Source organism: Convolutriloba macropyga, chromosome 13, assembly GCF_964194025.1.
Source record: "Convolutriloba macropyga chromosome 13, txConMacr16.3, whole genome shotgun sequence".
NCBI classification, from domain to species: domain Eukaryota; kingdom Metazoa; phylum Xenacoelomorpha; order Acoela; family Convolutidae; genus Convolutriloba; species Convolutriloba macropyga.
Genome location: NC_134480.1, coordinates 16,263,488 through 16,282,191, shown reverse-complemented (window position 1 = coordinate 16,282,191; position 18,704 = coordinate 16,263,488). Strand labels below are relative to the sequence as shown.

The 18,704-nt window shown below is 36.4% G+C and overlaps 1 protein-coding gene across 1 annotated transcript in view; it reads left to right on the top strand.

The window, feature by feature from the left end:
* LOC142351641 (uncharacterized) overlaps window positions 1-15,813 on the top strand; it is a 101,168-nt gene extending 85,355 nt beyond the window's left edge. The window contains exons 5-8 of the mRNA XM_075403780.1: window positions 2,051-2,193; window positions 11,645-11,974; window positions 12,412-12,691; window positions 15,756-15,813. Of these exons, the coding sequence (XP_075259895.1) occupies window positions 2,051-2,193; window positions 11,645-11,974; window positions 12,412-12,691; window positions 15,756-15,813 (811 nt within the window). The remainder of the gene's footprint in view (window positions 1-2,050; window positions 2,194-11,644; window positions 11,975-12,411; window positions 12,692-15,755) is intronic.
* The last annotated feature ends 2,891 nt before the right edge of the window (window positions 15,814-18,704 follow it).

Genomic DNA, 18,704 nt, shown 5'->3' with positions numbered 1-18,704 from the left:
TAAAAATTGTTTAAAGCAACTCACTCATTCTTCATTTGAGGGGCTCCATGGTGATATAGGGGGTTCCTCTTTCCAATAGCGCCTTAACGATAATGCTTGTCTCCCATGGAGGAGGTCGGGTTAACTATTTTTGAATATGTCCCGTTGTGTTACCTGAATTTAATTTGTTGCACACGCGTATAATTTTGATCAGACAAAGTCGTATTATTTTCGGTTATATCAGCTTACAACTTTTTTTTGAAGAGAAATATCACTTCATGCTATGGTGGTCGAGTCAACCCAGCTACAAAGCTATTGATCAAAATTAACATCTCTAATCGAATTCCGATATGTTGATTTTGCAAGATCATGCAAGATTAGCATCAGGCCTCGACTGGCATAATAACATGTTGGCTAATGGTAGGCATTGCCTAAGAGTATGAACAAATTTTGCGAATAATTAAAATGTTAGTTATTAATTACTGTGAAATTTTGTATTTTCACCGAAAAAAAACTTACATTTTAGAGCTAAATTTAGAACTAAAACTGAAAACCCGTCACTGAAAAAGAAGAACCTGAAATTCCGTTTTAAAAAACGTTGCAACCATTTGTTCAGTTTGAACTGTTATTTTGCTATTCATTTATTACAATTCAAAGAATTTGAATTGTATTGGGGCGCTGTCTTTTTTTTTAAGATCTGTTCACACATTTTCGTGATTTTTGAAGTCAAATTGGAGTGGTGATTTTGGTCACGCCGAAACAGGAAATGGAGCGAAAAAGCGATTGGTTTTGCGGCGTGAAATTTTTTCGCTCTAATTTTAAAGTACTGTGAGAAAACGATGTTTGAACAAAAATTCGCTCTCTCGCTAGTGGTTTTTTTGTTCACATGCGGCAATTTCACTTTGATTTTTACTGTTTTTTTGATTTTTTGGATCGGATTTTTTTCTAAATGGTTATCCCAATCCATTCATAGTTCATTCTAGGCCTAGTTTTTTGTATGAACCAAATTTCCATTTCTCGCTGATGATTTTTTTTTCTTGACATGCGACATTTTGATATTGATTTTCTGTTTTTTTTTTAAATTTTTTATCTGATTTTTTTTAAAATGGTTTTTCCAATTCGCTCATACTCCTTTTTAGGTCTAGATGTTTGTTTAGTCAATGAAAATTCTTTGAATTGTTCGTCAGGACTTGTCCTGCTATGTTTTTTTTTACTTAGGGCGAACCGCAGAAATCCTCATTTAAATTGACTAGAATACCTTTGGTACTTGTCTGCAACTACTGAGTTGCAATGCCTTTTTTCATTACGTTGAATATAAACGTATGAAATAGTTGAAATTTGATCAATTTTAACCTTGTTTTTAACCATAAGTTTCATTCCCGGACTTAACGTCCCTTTAATCAGTACTGCTTCAGTGAGGCTTCAAGTCTTGTATCAGTACTTGAGCAAGTCTTGAGACTTAAAATAAGACGTGATCAGTACTGATTTGTCAATTCAAGACGTGTATTTCTCTGGAGAAGTACCGATAAATACCTGAAACTCATTAGGGTTCATAGAAGTATGAATTTAATATTTGTAAGATCCTGTTGACCTCGTCTTTTAAAGATTTAGCTGAATTGAGTGATGAATTTTAAGTCTTCTTTTTATATATCAGAGCAAAAGTGAACAACCACTATTTTTTCCTGCTTTGCTTAACCTGCAATTAATAATGGCTAGTGATTTGTTATTGTGTTTTCAGCATGTGGATATTTACCCCAACGATTGTTTATTTGAATTTGATTGTGTCCTCCTGGACAAAAAACAGAATAGTGTTGACAGCTGAATGCTGGCTCAATTTTGCCCAAAACGGGGGAAATTTCTACTTCATGTACTGGCAATTTTCAACAATTCCACAAATTCACCAAGTGAACATATTGAGTCCAGACGAATGTTATCTGAAAATCAGCAAAGTGTTCACATTGAATTTATGTTCCCTCAAAAATTCACGAAGGGCTAAACATTGAACCCAGACAAAAGTGATATGAAATTGTTGATAAATCAGAAATGTGTTCACATTGATTTTATGTTCCAGTTGTGCCGTGATAATTCCCATGCACTTGGAGCCCTCAGAGGACATGTACCTGTTAGGTGACGCAGCCCATGGTATCCACGGAGTCATGTTATCATGCATGTTGATCATCATCACTGCTCTATACACCTATACTATATACACAGGTCGGACAAATTAGATTCCGGATCATTCCCAATAAAAAAGTTTAACCCGCCCCCCATTATGGTATGTTTAAGGTAATGTTTAAGGAGGGTGGTGGGGGGGGGGGCTTTACGTTATCTGACCACTAAGCTGGTTGGGGGGGGGGGGGGTTGCATTAATAGGGACAGATTGTATGAACGTGTCAATCGGGGGGTGTTAAATACAGTCGTACTTAACAGACACGGGGCAGGTCATTTATAAAAGTAGGTAAGCGATGAAAACGACAAATCTCAAGCCGTGCTATTTCGATCGACATTAGAAACCATCTGGAATCATCTGAATGGTTTTCCTTCGCAGGTTGAGACTTTCCAGAATTTTTCATAACCTCTTGGCTCGCACACAGCATAGAGATAATGCGAGGGGGGGGGGGGGGGGGTCGCAGGTGTTGAAACTTCCCAAAACCCACTTTCAAACCTTGAAATGATTTAAACTTCCCCAGCAGTCTGGGCCAACCGTATACTTACTTATACACTAAAAAAGCTTTGTCCCGTTTCTAAGAACGAAAAGTCAAATGATTAGACAAAAATTGTGTAACGGCTGCTCTCCTTGTGTTTCACAAAGAAAGTTTTACACCGCCCAGTTCGTTCTGAGTGGTTACAAAATCTGTCCGGATACTTCGTTTATGCAGTTCGCTTTTGTAACTGTATATCCGCTCTGCTGTACTTACCGTTGCATTAACTATTTTAGTTCGTAACTATTCGCTGATCTTAGTTTTTTCAACTATCAATTTGAACTGGGTTGCTACAGATCACACAATACGGGATCTCTTTATGTATACCAGTTCAATCCGATAGAAAGAACAAATCGAAGACAAAGATATATGTCTAAGACCTGTTTGTGCAAAAATATTTAAATTTAAACCTAAGTTGGCGTTTGCTGTTTGTACTCACAAGTTGAGAATACCAGAAGTTGGGGTTGTAACAGTTGAATTTCGGCTCCAATAATTCGTTGATGCAAGACACAGTAACAGAATTTACTGCTCAAGAATAATATTTTGAATACAAGACACAGTAACAATTTACTGCTCAGGAATATTTCTAGTTCAAGACACAGTAACACGTTATTTACTGCTCAAGACAATTTGTTTTTGCAATAATTTGCTGAGTTATACTTTAAGCCGTTTTCTGCGGCTACTACGTTGAGTTCTGTGTGCTGCTTTTGTTATTTCCCCCTTTCTCTTTTTTCTCACGTGACAAACTGTAACTAGAACTAGAACTATAACTATAACTATTAAATGACTAAGACAACAGAAAGTGTTTTGTTTCTATTTTTCCCGCCTATGCAAGCTTGTTATTCCTTAAGCTCAGCTCCAACATCGCCGGCCCTGTTTTCCTTCGTGAAAACATCACCTTCAGTTGGTAGTACTGGAGCAAGCTTCACTACTGGCCTCTTGTAGTATCCATCTTTTGTTCGGATTTTCGCTGATCGAATCACTCCGTCGGAACCTTCAAATGTTTCGGTTATTCGACCCAGATTGTAATATCCACGTTTGTCACTGTCTTCCACTAACCACACAAGATCACCCCGCTGAAGACTTCTTTCCGTTGTGGTCTGCCATTTCTTTCGACTATTCAACGTCGGCAAATACTCTTTACGAAATCTGTCCCAGATGAGGTCTGCGTAAGCTTGCGTTTGTCGGAAGAGCTTTCTATGATCAACAAATTGCTCTGAACCTGATAGATACGGTAAACAAAGGTTCTTGTTGCCAAGTAGGAAATGGTTTGGAGTAATAGCTTCTAAATCGGTAGCATCAGAACTGACTTGTGTCAGCGGTCTAGCATTCAGCGTCTGTTCAACAAGACACATCGTGGTTGACAGAACATCCTCCGTGACTGATCGATTGCCCAGCACTGCGTACATTGCCTTCTTGCAACTCCTAACCAGTCTTTCCCACACTCCTCCAAAGTGTGGTGCTGCAGGTGGGTTGAACTTCCATCTGATACCTTGTTGAATCAGATGTTCTTCAATTCGCACCCTGTTCCATGCTGCTATATACTCTGCCAGTTCTTTTTCAGCTTTGAGAGATTTCATCTCTTCAGTAAACTGTTCTTGCTGCAGTAGTCTGAAGATGCTTGCTTGTGCATCCTCTCTTTCTTCAACACTTAGTGTTTTTGTTGCCGGTTTGTGTTTTTTGAATACACGCTGTATGTATGCCATTGTATTTACTAGTCGATTGTAATTGCTGAATCGTTCCCACTGAATCATCGGCTTCTTCTCTTTAACCTTTGCTGAGAAGACCATTTCGTCGTTTTGTTCATCTGAAGCAAATGTTAAATTCAACTGTTCAGGCCATTCGTTCTCTCGTTGCTTCAACCAGGCCGGCCCAGTGAGCCATTCGCTTCTCTTAAGTTCGTCAACACTGATCGCTCGTGTCCCGATGTCAGCTGGATTGTTAATACCACTCACATGATTCCACTGTGAAACATTAGTTGTGTCCAAAATCTCAGTCACTCTGTTTGCAACAAACACCTGTTGCTTACGGTGGGAGCTATGAATCCATTGCAGAACAGTAGTGGAGTCTGACCAAAAGTTGCAACTCTGAATCTTCGCTTCGTGTTCCTTCACTATCTGTTCTTTAAGTCTCACCGCCATCACTGCTGCTTGTAGTTCCAAGCGTGGTATGGAAAGGTGTCGCATCGGTGCGGCTCGGCACTTTCCGATTACAAATGCTAAGTCTGCTGAGTATTCTTTGGGCTTTGAACGTAGGTATGCCACAGCGCACATTGTGTCTTCAGATGCGTCGGCAAACACATGAAGTTCCCATTTGTCCTTGGCTGTGCTGAAGTATCTTCTATCAATGCTGGTTTCTGCTACTTCTGGAAGCTGCGCCTTCCACTTCAGATACTCTTCTTCTTCGTTAGGTTCTACTGAGTTGTCCCAATGTTGTCCATTTTTGCTCCAGTTGCTCTTCAGGAGTCGTCTCATATGGACACTGAATGGTGCAAACAGTCCAAGAGGATCAAACACTGAAGAAACTAGAGATAAGAGCTTCCTTTGGGTGATTGGGGTCTCAACTTCTTTGCTTGTACCTCTACAAACCTGTAGACTATCATCGGTAATCGTCCACTGAAGCCCAAGCACGGATGAACCTTCCTTGCCTGGTTCTACTTCAACCTGCTTTGTGTTGCTGATTGATCTTAAGTCCTCTGGGATTGCATTGGTTACCACTTCGCTGTTGGTGATCCACTTCTTCAGTTCAAATCCATGTTTTGAGAGAGAAGGTTGCAGTTGTTTGAAAACCTTGATTGATTCTTCAGGAGTTTCGACTGACTTGATGAAATCGTCCATGTAGAAGTTGTTTTGGATTGTTTTTGCTGCAATTGGGAACTCGTCTTCTTTATCGATCGCTACTTGCTTCAGAGCGTAGTTGGCGCATGTTGGTGAACTCTTTGCTCCGAAAACATGACGCTGATACTCGTAAATTTGCACACGTTCGTTCATTGTTGGTCGCCACAAGAATCTCAGGCAGCTTTTATCCCGTTCAGGAACTTGCACTTGCAAAAACATTGATTCAATATCTGCGGTTAGGGCAATTGGTCCTTCTCGAAATCTGAATATTGTTCCAATCAATCCGTGTAGTAGTTCGAGTCCGGCTAACAACTTGTCATTTAGACCTACATCCTTGTATTTTGCTGCAGCGTTGCAAACACGGCGAACATTACCCGGTTTGTTGGGGTTTAGTACTGGATGGTGGGGCAAATACCATTCCTTTCCGAAAGTGCTTTTGACTTCCGATTTACCGAGGGTCTTCACAAATCCTTTTTCAACATCTGTATCAATTGACTGCTGATACAATTAATTTAAATTTGGGTCTCGTTGGAATCTTCGTTCCAGTGAGTAGAGCTGACCAAGGGCTGAGCCGTAGTTGTTTGGGAGATTGGGTTCTAATTCACTCCAGAGCATGCCCACTTCGTACCGCTCGCCTGTAAACTTTGTAGTGCTCTCTAGAAACTTCTGAGCTTGTTGCTCTTTCTTTGATTGACTTACAACATTTGTTTTGGAAGCATAGGCTTCTATGTCCCACCATGATTGTATATTTTCGGCCACTTTCACATCTTCCGTGGAGGCGAAATGACAAACATTTTGACTTTTCTTGTCTGTCATGGGACCACCGACTACACATCCTAATTCTGTTAAGACGGCGAAAGGCTCACTTCGTGTTCCAATCTTATAGTCCAATGGACGTTGAATTTCGTAGGCATCTTGTCCAAGTATGATGCCTATTTCCATAAGGTTGAATGTTCTGTTAGTGAGAACGTTCAGGTGTCTGAATTTGTTCTTCAGTTCCTTGTAGTCATATGTTGTGTTTCCCAACGAGATTGATGGGTGTGCAAACGCTTCAATTGAATGCACCTTTGAATGTAGTCCCTTTATTGTGATAGAAACCTTCTCTGTCCTCAAATCTTGCGTCCCATGTATGCCAGCTATGTTTAAGGTAACTTCCGTGCCTTTGGCTTGTAGTTGATCCTTAACGCTTTGATCGATGAACGATACTGTTGAACCACTATCGAGGAAAGCGTAGGTAGTCAACCTGTTACCACCACTCTGAACCGATACCGGAACTATTTGAAGAAAACTAGTAACTTGGTTACTCTGGTTGATTGTTGCTGCGCTTACGTTAACTGCGTGACTACTCACGTCCATTCGGTTTTCTGAGTGTAGCAGTCTGTTGTGCTTTTTGGTACATCCATTTATACCGCACACTTTGACTTTGCAATCTTTGATTGCATGTCCTTTTCCCAGACATCCATAACATAAGCGTTCTTTCCTCACTGCCACGTATCGATCATTCACACTCATGTTTTTGAATGATGGACAGTTCCAAATTTTATGAGTGCCATCGGCTAATGGACAGTGATCGCTTTGCGTCTGCTTGGTTTCTTGCAGGTTTGAACTTGCACTGAAGTTCTATGTCTTCGAGAATTGTTTTTCTCTATTTGCGTTGCGCCGGTCTTCTTCTTTGCGTTCCCCTTTAAACGCTGAAAACCCTTCATGCACGAATGCCATCCGTGATAGCCATTTTTCAAACATGATTAAATCAGGCCAGTCTTCGTCTTTGTCATCGACGTAGAACCACCATTTCTCTTTAAGAACTTGTGGTAGCTTATCAACTGCCATGTACAATGTCGAACTTGATTGCAAATCACCAATATGTTTGTACTCTTTAAGCACGTTCACGAAGTTAGATACAATAACAGAAAAATTAATCAGGCTGGTTGAATCACTAGGTTTCACTTGATTAGCTTTTCGTAGGCTCTCGAGCTGCGCATCTATAATTACATGCGGTCTTCCAAATTTCCTTTCTAAAATGTTCCAGGCAGCACTATGAAACTGTCCAGAATAGCCCATTCCCGAGATTGCAGATTTTGCTTTGCCTGTTAGCAGTGTCTTCAAACGGCTCATTTTCTCTGAGTCGGGAATCATGCGTTTATCTACTGTTGCTATGAACATGCTAGACCACTCAGGCCACTCCAGCGGGTTTCCGTCAAAATTGTTCAACCTCAATTTTGGTAAACTACTGCTTGAATGTCCAGTGTTGTAGTGCCTTCCAGCTATCGGCGATATATCCCGCTCTTCAGCACTTGCTGAGCGTTCGCGAGAGTTTGGGTACCATGGGTAATGCCTCTGCTTATTCCGTTCAGGGCTGACGTCAAAGCGAGCTCTTGGTCGAATTGGTGTTTGCGTGTCGTTCATCGAATTCGCCCACTCCGAGACATCTCTCCCTTTTGGGGTCCAATTGAAAGGTGACTTGTCACGCGCCTTCGTCGATTGAGAACGTAAGTCATCTTTCTCCAATGCTGTTCTTTGCAATTGGCGCTCTAGGTCTCGCTCCTTTTGCCGAAGCTGATGTTGCATCTCTAGTTCTTTCATTTGCATTTCTAGCTCCAACTTCTTTCGATCAAATTGTGCTCGTTCGATTTGCAACTTTCTTTCGAATTCAATTTCGAATTCCTTCATTCGTTCTTCAACCCGATGTTTCACTGAAGATGCTTCCGAAGCGTTTTCTGTATCCTGGTTGATTGTCCGTGTAACCGTATTCGTCGTTGCATTGCTTGTGTTACCATGGTTTTGGTTAAACTCTGGATTTCCAACGTTTTGTGCTAACTGCTGCACATTATTCGCAGGCGGTTGCTCTTCATTAGCATGAAGAGTTGACTGGCTTTGCTGGCTTGACATGTTTGTCTCTCCGTGGATATACGGCAACCACTCTGCGTTCAAAAATTGAAAGTATTTTTCTGTCTCAAGTTTGCGTTTTAAAGAAATATCTGGTTCTCGGAGAGTCTCAGCTTTCTTATTCACGAGTTTTTGAATGCTGTCGTCCAATTGCAGTATCTGCTGATAAAGAGTCTTGAGCTTGCTTGGTCGATCTCAATTATCAATGAGCTCAAAACCTTCTTCCTGTTTCTCAATCCACTTGTTTCGCAAGTTGTTGATCTGGCGATCCAAAACGCTTTGACTCTGTGACGGAGTCACTTCTTGTGTACTTCGGGACTGCAGCTTGAACCTCTACAGCTCCTTTATTTGTTTGCTTTAATTTAGTTTTTGCTTTTCAACGTTCCTATTTGCTTTGCCTAATTGGCTTTGCGTTGTTGAATTGCCTGTTGAGTTTTGTTCTCGTTCGTCGATGACTTCGTCACTTCGACTGTTGGGTTGGACAGCTGTTTATTCCACTGTCCGGGTCGGCGGACCAAATGTAACGGCTGCTCTCCTTGTGTTTCACAAAGAAAGTTTTACACCGCCCAGTTCGTTCTGAGTGGTTACAAAATCTGTCCGGATACTTCGTTTATGCAGTTCGCTTTTGTAACTCTATATCCGCTCTGCTGTACTTACCGTTGCATTAACTATTTTAGTTCGTAACTATTCGCTGATCTTAGTTTTTTCAACTATCAATTTGAACTGGGTTGCTACAGATCACACAATACGGGATCTCTTTATGTATACCAGTTCAATCCGATAGAAAGAACAAATCGAAGACAAAGATATATGTCTAAGACCTGTTTGTGCGAAAATATTTAAATTTAAACCTAAGTTGGCTTTTGCTGTTTGTACTCACAAGTTGAGAATACCAGAAGTTGGGGTTGTAACAGTTGAATTTCGGCTCCAATAATTCGTTGATGCAAGACACAGTAACAGAATTTACTGCTCAAGAATAATATTTTGAATACAAGACACAGTAACAATTTACTGCTCAGGAATATTTCTAGTTCAAGACACAGTAACACGTTATTTACTGCTCAAGACAATTTGTTTTTGCAATAATTTGCTGAGTTATACTTTAAGCCGTTTTCTGCGGCTACTACGTTGAGTTCTGTGTGCTGCTTTTGTTATTTCCCCCTTTCTCTTTTTTCTCACGTGACAAACTGTAACTAGAACTAGAACTATAACTATAACTATTAAATGACTAAGACAACAGAAAGTGTTTTGTTTCTATTTTTCCCGCCTATGCAAGCTTGTTATTCCTTAAGCTTAGCTCCAACAAATTGTGTATCAAACATAAATGCATTAAAAGGACCAAAAGATTCGTTGTTTGGGAACAGTTTAACATGATCCATCAAATAAACTTTTTTTAAAAAAAACCAGTCCAAACATTGAGAAATTTCAGAAAAACAACCACGCGAGCAAAATCAAAGGCTTATTTTCTGGATTAAAAAATTTAAGTGAGAAAATCCCTCGCTACAAAATATTTATTTCTCGGTCGAATTTGTAGACAGAAAGGTGTTAAGTAACCTGTTTTGATGAATCTAGACAATGAAAGATTTTTAAAAAATTAGTGGGCCATTTTCATTTAAACTAGACATGTTCATTTTTTTCAGTTAAACTCCTAAGTTGAATCGAACTTTATTCTAAAGTCTGAGAACTGAGAATAGAGTTCAGAATTGAGAAAAATTGAACATTTTTTTCTGATATCAGCTGACATAAATACTGCGGTACGATTTGCAGTCCAGTTTCCCAATTGTTTCAGTTGTAGCTGCCATGCAATGATCCACTAAAAATCACACTAAAAATCCAGTACACTTAATGCTGCAGAACCTCCACAGAAATTTTAACCAAAAACTTTTTTAGCCTCTTTTTGTTTATTGGACATAAAACTGGAAGTTAGTTCATAAATAAATTTTCAGGTATGCGCTTTTATAATCCGGTATAAAAAATAAGTTATCTTATTTTTGTTTTGGGGATTTATGCCTTCAATTAAGTTTCATCTAAACAGTCATTTGTTAGGAATTATGTTTTTGCAAAGCTTATTGAAAAACTCTGGAACTATTTGCTTGCTGGTGCAGCAAAAACTCAGCAAGCTAAAGGTTTTTGAGATGAAATTTTTTTCCGGAAATCGGAAACTGATAAAATCTTCACAAAAATTGGCTAGAAATTTTTGTCATTGCAACAATTTTGCTTTTCTAATAATCACAAATTTTTCATTATCAACTTTATTATCAACTTACCCAGAAAATAAAGTAATTCTAGTTTTTGAAAGTATCATTTTTCATTATCAACTTACCCAGAAAATAAAGTAATTTTAGTTTTTGAAAGTATCATCTTACTCATATTAGTGTAATTGAATTTTTTAAACTGAACTTGAACAATTTTCATGAGAAACCAACACCTTGAGAAGATCTTTTTCTACAATAGATACAATCTTGCAACGATTTTTAAATAGCACCACCGTTGTACTTTTTACAAAAGATATTTCATGGTCTAACGCAAAATTTCTGTCTGGTATAAAGTTCCTGATCGGCTTTTCATTGGGGGAGGGTGTTGACTAAAAACTTAAACTTATTTGGTCTTAGTAAAAAAACAAAAATTTGAAAACGAAAAACTTAAAAGCAATAACTGCAGTTTTAACGTTGAAGACAATGGTATCGAAACTTTTGTGGATGTTGATCACGAAGCTGTAGAAAATTCCGAAAAAAAAGAAAAGTTAAAATCTCTTAAAAAAGAGCGAAAACAAAATTTTTATGTGTGAATTTGCTCGAATCAAAACATGAATTACAAAAAATGGGCTGAGAAATTATCAAATCATTAACCTAGTTAAAATCTTTTCATGAGTCTGCAATCTTGCCAAATTATACGTGCATTTTCAATCCTCATTATTGATCATAAGGAGACAGCATGTATTCTCCTTCATCTGAAGAATTGCCGATCAATCAAAAATCTGCATTGTTATTTTTAAATGATAATTCATTATTTTTTAAGTATTTTTTAACTTTGCCAATGGGACCAAGACTATTGTAGTTAGTAAATACTACAATTAGTAAATACTAAACCAGAGAGAGTGAAATTTAGATTTCATTTCTTATTTGGAATTTCGCGTCAACTGAACTGAAAAATTAAACACAAGGATGAATTCTGAGCAACTGATTTTTGGTTTATTTTGACAACTCCAAAAACAACAAATGTAAACAAAAAGATTTTCAGTGCACAAAAAGACGCTGGACCTTGAGAAGTCTACAACTCGACAGCTGGAATCGGTTGCCTCTCATGGGGCAATGTCGGCATCTGGCCAGCCTAAACAACCCAGAGTTACAGTTAGAATCAATTCACCGCCCTCTGGAACACTAAAAGAGGATCAACCAATAAGGAAGCAAGGGGCGACAAAAAACAATTCTGAAGTTGGAATTAAAAAAGAGATCAGCAGTACAACTCCTCTTCAGCAATCTGAGGAGGCGGGAAGCAGGGACGAGGAGAAAACGGACCCGACCGAGGAACATGAAAACTGTCTGAACGAAAGCCCAACGCCCGAGAAAAGTAAACAATAAACAACATCTTCCTTTTCATTTTTATGCATTATCTTAGCGAAAGGTACATTTGCTCCAGTAAATTTCCTCTCCGAATTCGCCACTGTTTTCCGCGATATCTGTCAACAAGGTGTCATTTACACAGAAATGACCAGATGTACTTTCCTATGACATGCAAGATCTTGACACCAAACCAAAAATTTGCAAAATCTTGTCGTAAACTTAAAATACCAAGATTCCTTGATGAAACATGATAAACCTTTGGTCAGATCTTATCAAGACAAACCAACAAAACATCTTCAAACTCCTTTGAAAAGGTCGCGTAAGATATGGAAGACTGGATTATTACACTTAATTAACAATTTTTGCGTTTCCGCTGAGCCCGTGTTCTTTAAATAAAAAAATCGTCAACATTTGCGTATGATTCCAATTTTATGCAATGTTTAGACCCTCGACGATGTTCAAATGACGCCCCAATTCGATCCCTAATGCGACAACTGACCAGACTGACATCCAAATCCAGCAGCCAAGCAAACGCCTCCTCATCCAGACCCCCAAAAACCCCGAACCCTGCCACCGCTAGGAAAAGACGAGTGTTGTACACTGTGGTTGTGATCACACTGTTGTATGTTGTCTGTTTCATACCCGGATCCTTACTCAACCAGATAATGTACTGGGACACACCTCTGTTGATGAACGCCTCGCCGGTCGGAGGCGCCCTAATAAGGTTGGTATTCCGTGAAAAAAAATTGGTCATCACTTGACAAGGTCCACTTGACCTATTGATGACCTCTTAAGTGGGTTTTTTCAGAATACTAATAACCTAATTAACATTAATTTGATATTATTATTATTATCATGCTTGTTCGAATTAGAAAGAGAATAAGAATCTATCTACAAATTCAGAGACTGACTTGAAAGGACTCACACGATATTTATATTTTTGTTATGTTATCCGTCTAATGACGATTTTGATATTTTCACATGCAGATTTGTGCACGTGGTCATTTAACTGTTTGCTGTTTCATATATGAGAAGTTAATTCAACTTCATTCATTCAGAGAATAAGAAAACAGCAAATCTGATTTCAAATTTTATTAAAAGCTTCAATTAAATATATAAGATTGAATATCATTTATAAGTTTTATAATTTTTTCGTTGCTAGCATGCTTGTTAGGACAAGTAGGCTATTTATCGCCATTATGACCCCTTTGCTTTGCCCACTAATGGCTCCAAACATAAGATTCATACACATTAATATTTCCGCCTTTTCATTTTTGTGTCATCGTTTCAGATAAATACACTGGTGTGTTAATTGACCTTCAAAGAAATTAACCTTCACTCCGTAACCTTGTATTTCATGCTTCTTCTTGTAACAATAACGTAACAATTTGCATCTTAAATCTAGTTCAGCGATATTCTCTTGTTGAAAATCCATGCGTCATTTCATTTCACGCGGAAGTATGAAATAAAAGACGTTCATGCGTATATGGTAATAATTATTTATCCAACCGGCTTCAATAGTTCTTGTTATTCGCTTTGAGACAGACAAATTTTTAATTATTTTATGAAGAGTAAGTATGGTTGAAGGTCGTGTAGGTCGGTTGTCACTTTTGGCAAAATCTTCAGAAGATAAATAAGACTAGACTTGAAACTTATGGAGAAACATAGCGCAGATGTTTTTTTCTTTTTGTGTTCAACTTTCAAAAAATATCTCTATATCTTTGATTTTTTCACCCGGAAAGCTACGATTGTAATTAACTTCACAGAATCAATGTCCTGAAAAATTATAAAACATAAGTTTATATAAAAGGTGTATAATCTTTCGTCTAGTACTTGACTTATGAAAAGACCCAAAACAACTTTCTACAGGGATCAACATTAGGTAGAATTACATGGTTGCGTTTCCTATTCAAGAATCATCATATGAGACAAGAAAGTTTCTCTTCATGCGTCCATCACACTTTCTTAAAAAATTCGTTTTATGGGTCTATTTCCCTAGAAGTTTCGAAAAAGCACGATCTTTCCATGGATCGAGCAACAGTTTTTAATTGGCAAATTTGATAATATTCTGTTCAATGATCAATCAAAAATTTTAAATTAAGCTGGTTAATTTTTTTCTATTGATGAATAAGTCTATGTAAAAAACTGTGCCTACTGTTTTTGGAATAAAAACACTTGTTGACTCAAAACAGACCTTTATAGAGGAAATAAAACAGACCCAATTTTCATGAACTCATACAGCAGTACGGCCCAGTTCCAATTATTCAATTTGTTACTCAACAAAAATTAAGAGCGAATTTTTTCGTCGATCAAAAGCAGTGGAGGATGAACTACGGAATGAAAAAAATTCCAAGAGTTAATTTGAGTAGATCAAATGCATATTAATTGCTTTCTGCATACCATATGTTGGTCATACATGGTTTTTTATAGGTATATTGTGTTAAATTTTGAAAAAAAAAATTAGTTCTAATCCTTAATATCTGAGCAAAGATTTTTAACATTAGGTTTTATAAGAAAACAAGGAGGCTCGGTAATGTGCGTTCGCACATAAAATTCCGACCCCGCTCATCCAAAGTTTTGGCATAAATGTCTACCAAACGAACAACGGATAGTATTTCAGTTTTTTTTTTCAAGTAACTTTCAAAAACAATGTATGAACAAAAAGATCGCCTGCAAAGCAAATGCCTCAGTGGAGTAAAAAAAGGTAGGATTAGATTGGTGAGATCAGCCATTATTAGGAAGGCAATTCAAGACGAACAACAAAATCAAACAAAAACCACAAACAATAATTTCATCCAAAATGTATGTCAGCTTTTTTAAAAAAGAAAACTTATTAACAAGGTCAAAATAGCGTCAGATAAAACTGAAAATTGACAAATTAACTTGTACTTCACTAAAAGAGATATGGGACCAAATCACAATAAAGCTTGGTAACAATTAGACAAAAAGGAACAAAAAAAGAAATATTAAAACAATTGCCTTATTTTTTTTAAAAGCAATTAACTCCAGAGTAATGAAAACCACTAGATAGCAATTGAAAACATCCAATATGTTTATGATCACATACGCCTTTTTATGAGGGCATTGAGACTTGTAATTAATCTTTAGGTTACAAAAAGAACAACGAATGAAGACATCAAACAAAAATTCAATTAAAACTTGCGAGAAAACGCTTCCGAAGACGTGAAGCAAAAGTTTGCCCCTCAAAATTTGTTAATTTGAGCCCTTCTCGAACCCCAATAATGAAGTAAGCGACCTTTCATTATTGATAATAGGTACCTAATAGACAAAAACAGAGAATAGATAAAACTGAGGGGCAAAATGGAGGGGCAAAATTAAGAAATACTTTTGTACTTTTCGAAAAGAATTATTTTCAAAGTCATAAAAGCCAGTAGCTAAAAAATGAATTGCTTAAATATGTTCGTCCTTTCGTCCAAAAGTAGAGTTTAAGATCTGCAATTATTACGATTTTGTCTTACTTCTACTAAGAGAACATCTATTTTGGACAAAATCAAAAATTATTTTTTAATTTTTTGCGAAAAACGCGTGTTGTAGCCAGAAAATTCATTACGATTTCTATCACAACATTAAGTTTCGTACAATTGCATTTTCCCTTGAAAACACTAATGTCATATGGAACCTGTAATTAATGAGACTAGGTAACATATACAAAATTTTTAAAATGACAAGGTAAAAAAGATTTTTTTTTATAACAATTGTTTTCAAAGTCATGAAGATATCAGCTATCTATTCAAATCAGAATATTGACTCATTTTTTCCGTTCTTAGGAAACCAAAGATACCTCTAGTTATACCGGAAGAATATACAACTAAAATGACAAATTAAAAACGACAAAAACAAATGTAAATCATTCAAATAATTTCTTCGAGAAAGGGATGTCGAAGCCGTTAAAACCAAACTCTATGCCTTCAGAGATTTTTCTATGTTTAATTTTGTTTTTGTTAAAAAACCAATAATGTGACATGTGAACTGTCATTAATGTGATAATGTGACAAAACGAGAAAAAAATTGAAAAATTTGACAGCGCCTGAAAATCGAAAAAAAATGTGAAAATTAGTTGTATAAAAGACAGAAAACCATAACTTAACGCATAAAACCGCAAAAAATCTTAAATTTAAATTAAGTGGACAGAAGATGAAAAAGAAACAATCTTTCTCTGCTGACACTAAGCAACAAGTTAACCAAATTAAAAGAAAAATTGTAGCAAATTTGAATAAGCCATTGTTTATTCGAAAAAACAAACAATTTTAAAAGTCAAACCAACCATAATTTTTCAAGTAAAGAAACAAGATACATTAATTTGGAACTGCTTAGGGAGTCAATTGAACCTATCGACAATGAGCTTTATTTTGAATTGTTCTGTTCTTTAATTAGTAAAAAAAAATTAATTTTCGTTTATAAAGACCGACTGATTACAGTCCTGATTGTGTTTCGATTTTAACAGTCCAGGATTTGACCAAAACCATCCTTGCTTTTGCTGTTTGTTGATTAGGAACACCCAATTGTTTCGAGTGAAATAGATCTTGATAATTTGTTAGATAAAAAGCCAAAAAATAGTTGCTGCGTTTTTGATAATCATAGAGTAAAGTAAGCAAAAAAAAAGACGGCAAAGTTCTAATTCCAGACTACTCTCAATAGAAGTGGAAGTAGAACTGGTTCCATTTCGAATTAAAAAGATTGTGTTAGATTTTATTGAGTGTGTACTTTCAGCAAATTTAATTAATATGGACTAAAGTAGATTACTTCGGGAATTTTTTGTTGAAAAATGCTCAATTTGGAAATTTTTAGCCAAAACTTTAGCCAAAAAAATTAAATTAAAAAACCACCAACAAAATTTTTTTGACTCTCAAAATAAAATCAACAGCATTGTTGTTCATAATTTGTACAAATTTTTATAAAAAAATTGACAAAGTTTTTGGGCAAAAATTCCGGAAAAGGTGAACAAAAATCGGTCTAATATTCACAAATTGGTCTAAAATTTACAAAAATTTAAAACACGATAACTCACGTTAGAAAACGAAATTCAAAAATCTTTTCAATTCAACATTCTACGCTGGACGGGCTGTTTAATGATACCACTCACAACTCTCTACAATTAGTATATCGGTCGGCCAAAATTGTCTGATCAAAAAAACCAATTTGAGTATATATTTCCTCCCCCTCAAGAGGGGTCGGAACAATAATCGGTAAAAAGCATATTCTTTTGCGGGAAAACTCTTTGATAAGGATAATCACTTTGATTTTCATTTCAATCAAACTAAATTATGAATAAACTATTTTTATAAGTTAAAGTTAGAAAACAAGTGACAACAATGTAAAGAATCGTCACATGTTTGCTTTAAATACACGCGCCGTGACCTCTAACCATCTGCTGGTATTAAATACAACAACTGCTTTCAGTGAAACGAATGATATAAAAAATCAGATCCCATTTAAGAACTCTTAAACATTGACAAAAACCTTATGCCTAATTTCAACAAAATTGTTCTTTAAGAGTACTTATAGCCTCTCACCTGATGGGTCCCATGGTTCCTGTGAAAATTGAGAATAACATTTGGACAAAATTGAGCAATTTGTTTTCATTCAACTTCATCGAAATAAATGCGACAAATAACAACAATTTTGGGTTATTGAAAACTATAATAAGAAAATTGCTATCCAATGTGATCTCATGGAAATTATCAAGAATTGAAAAAGGTTACTTATTTTATATAAAAATTTCTTACAAAAGGGCCTTGTTGATAAGTTTTTTTCGGTTTTGGTTTCGGTTTTTCATTAGCTCTTTCAACGCATATGCCGAATTGAGACGAAAAAAAAATATTTAGACCATTGAATTTTTATAGGTTATGCTATACACAGGATTAAACGGTCGTTGAAAACAGTAAAGCAATTAAGATTCTTACTCAAACAAATTGGAATCAGTAATCACTAATTTTTTTAGAAACCAAAGAATCGTTTTTTGCATTCTTCAGCGCAATTTTTTTCATTGAACAAAAGGCTACTAAAAATGACTGCATTATTTACTACAAAAAATATTAAATATAAAAGCAACAAGCTGCAAAAAAAAAAATTTCGAAAGTTTTTTGAAGTCTTATTGCGCAGCCAATTGGCAATTTGATGGCAACGCTTTTCCGTGTGAAGACTATGACTCCGCAATTCATCGGTTAAGTACAAAGCCTATCAGAATATTAGGGCTTCAAATGATTTTTGGTTTTCACAAAAATATCTGTCAAAATATCACTTAAGCTGCAAACCAATTTGGCGTATGTCAGCAGAGAGGTCAATTTTGACGAAAGGGATAATCTGATCAGGTTGGTCTTTTCAAGACCCATTTCGGTCAAGCACATTATTTTCATAAATCGAACTCTCAACCAGGGTGTATGGGAATATAACAATGATCTCCAATATGAGGCTGCTCTTTAAAACCGTTCTTTAAATAACAAAAAAATGTATCGATGAGGAAGAATTTTAATTAACTGTAGAATAAATCTGTAGAATATAAAATGGATGCGCGAAGTTTTGGAAATAAAACAAGCATTGTAGCTCAAAGAATGTAGAAGGGGTAGTCGGAAGATTTTTTCAAGACAAGTGATTCAAGGATTTTTTAATATTTCACCATCTGTAAGCAAGAAACAAGCACGAACAATATTAAAAAGTTTTAAAATGTGAGTAATATTCATTTTCAGAGTCTGTTGCAGAAAATCTTTTCATTACAG